Source organism: Trachymyrmex cornetzi, unplaced genomic scaffold (genome assembly GCF_001594075.2).
Source record: "Trachymyrmex cornetzi isolate Tcor2-1 unplaced genomic scaffold, Tcor1.1 scaffold392, whole genome shotgun sequence".
NCBI lineage: Eukaryota > Metazoa > Arthropoda > Insecta > Hymenoptera > Formicidae > Trachymyrmex > Trachymyrmex cornetzi.
In genome coordinates this window covers 188,066-190,545 of record NW_017298663.1, presented here as the reverse complement: position 1 = coordinate 190,545, position 2,480 = coordinate 188,066, and the positions used below count along the sequence as shown (strand labels likewise).

Sequence of the window (2,480 nt, the reverse complement as noted above, 5' to 3'; positions counted from 1 at the left end):
CCGCCGATGCAATTGTTCAACCATTTGCAGTGATGGTCGAAACGCGGTACGCACTTGTTGCAGATGGAACAGTGTTTGGTCCGCCGACCACGCGTCGTTATGTTGCAAAGGTGGCATCGGCCGTTCTCGATAACATGTCGATGCTTTGCTCGGTCAAACTCCGGTACGATCACGCGAACTGGTCGAGCGCGGACCTCGGGATCGGCCGGATCTAGCAGTAACACTGTCAAATGAGTCGACACGTGCAGTAGAAATAACGCGGCAAATAGTAATGAGAGGACGAAGCGCAGATCGGGCAATAGCGGTGGCGTCGTCAGCAACACGGTGAAAGTACCGACAAACACGACGATCAGCAGCACCCAACCGACGATCTGTTGAGGATGCAGTGGCAGCTGCAGCCCATGAACGCGTCGGAATTTCCTGTGCTCCGGTGGCACATGCTGTGTATCCCGCGAGGTGCAACACCGGCCAATTGTATTATTTGCACAGCTCTTGTTTAGCATTCCCAGTATCGCTCTTTCTTGACTATCATTTATTTCGTTTACACTTCCAGTGCGCTTTGGATCTAGGATGTTTTATGCATCGCTGTCCTTGTCCTTGTTTCTTTTCAATTTTATTTCCTTTTGCCACACACATTCTTTTCTTCTCCTACCTTATCGCTGTATTATACATCTCTGTTATTTAATTTTTTCTATTGAATATTATTTAATTAATACAGCCAACACATAATTTAAAGATTTTAAAACACTACTCGTTTATACTATATTTACGATTAAGCTTAATATATACCAAGACTTTTTATTTTATATATATATATATACACATACATACATACATACATACACCAAGTTATATATTCTTCAAATCCTACCCACTTTCACATCATGTTTTCATCATGAATGGTAATTTAAACTTGATTCTTCTAGTACGTCGATTCTTATTTCGCTTTCTCTCTCTTTTTTCTCCTTGTCGTTTGTCATTCATTTCTTTACTTTTATGATCATCTTAAAAATATGGTAGTCTTTTATCACTACCAATTCTCCAAAAAAGCATGTCAATTCCTTCCTTTGTACCTACAATTTCCAGTTTACATCCGTGTTCGCTCTATATAGGTAGTTCGAATATATAAATGACTGTCTTCGCGATTTAAAAAAGCACGATAAACGATATGCCATTAGGTTTCCGCGCGACACAACGTTATTCTTCCTCTAATGATGTAACTTCGACGAGGTTTTTCCTCTTCTCGCGTTTTCTTCGTCGTTCCACTGCGTGACACACTCGTAGACGATCTTGAACGGATCCTCGTCATTTTATGAATCGCCTCAAGGAACTTGTCGTCCGTGAAACTACTTGGGACTCGGGACAACTACTCTAACTGGCCACAAGCGGAACTCGGAGCAGAACGCCACAACTTGCTACAGCTGCAGTGGCTATATATTGGTGACAGTGGTGACTACTTGCCGCCCTTGCCGGCGACGCCTAGGCGAATCGATAAATCGCGGTTGCCGCGGAAACCGGTACTTTGTTTTGAGAACATTTGAGAACTCGCGCACGCATGCGACGAAACAATGCGAGCACGCGCACACTCGCGCTCGCGCGAAATTTCTACGAGATACCTAATGAGCGAAAACTGGAGATACGTATAATTTAATGAACAAATAAAAACGTTTACGCCTAATTTTCTGCATAATAATTTTTATTTCTATTAGATGTTCGTTAGACGCTATTCCTCGAGTGATTCAATTAACCTAACCTAACCTAGCTCAGCTAAAATTATCGCGTTAAAAAATATTGGCGTATTTATTGTCAGAAAGTATTTAGAAAAATCTTATACGAAATTCCAATAAAATGCCTGTGATCCTGGGTACGCGATTAGATATCGATCAAATTTTATGCGAGTAAAACGAAATCTCACTAACCTCACTTTGTGTAATTCAATCTTTTCAAACAACAGATGGAATGAACGCACCTACGTGAATTCATAAACATCCCTCGAATCGATTAGTTTTAAATATCGTTTAACATTGCATTATACGTCAATCACGATTTTCTCTCGATATTCTCAATCTTCTCCCGATTTATCATCACTTATGAAAATTCAAAATACTACACTTTAATAAAAAAAGAAAGACATCTGAAAATGGTCATTGTCGTCCGCTAACAGCAGGCAGCATGGTAATAGAAGATAGGTAACTTGAGCGATGCGCATTAGCCGATTTGGTTGTAGCCACGGAGTAAAAAGAAGGAGATCAAATTCGAGGATGAAACATTGGGCGCGTTCAAGTCGACAAAGCGGCTAATCTATTTGTCGAGCAAATGAAAACAATTTATAGATCCAACCAATCACATTGGGTGCATTTAAGCAGGGTCTACAATAAAAGTCGTAGCAGCGTAGAGTCTTATGCTGGATTCACACTGCATCCGATTTGCGTCGTACGACGCTCTGCAACCAATCAGAAAACAGGATTCCGATGATACGA

At 41.1% G+C, this 2,480-nt stretch overlaps 2 protein-coding genes across 3 annotated transcripts in view; both read right to left on the bottom strand.

Moving 5' to 3' along the window:
- LOC108764014 (uncharacterized) overlaps positions 1-779 on the bottom strand; it is a 2,226-nt gene extending 1,447 nt beyond the window's left edge. The window contains exon 1 of the mRNA XM_018512001.1: positions 5-779. Coding sequence (XP_018367503.1) covers positions 5-503 — 499 coding nt within the window. The 5' untranslated portion in view covers positions 504-779. The remainder of the gene's footprint in view (positions 1-4) is intronic.
- Dus1 (Dihydrouridine synthase 1) overlaps positions 1-2,203 on the bottom strand; it is a 6,984-nt gene extending 4,781 nt beyond the window's left edge. Inside the window, exon 1 of one of the 2 annotated variants that reach the window (XM_018512113.1) lies at positions 1,970-2,203. The gene's annotated coding sequence lies outside the window, so the exon portion shown is untranslated. Of the gene's footprint in view, positions 1-1,919 lie in introns of both variants that reach the window. The other variant, XM_018512112.1, reaches the window with a different exon arrangement.
- Between the last annotated feature and the right edge of the window lie 277 nt (positions 2,204-2,480).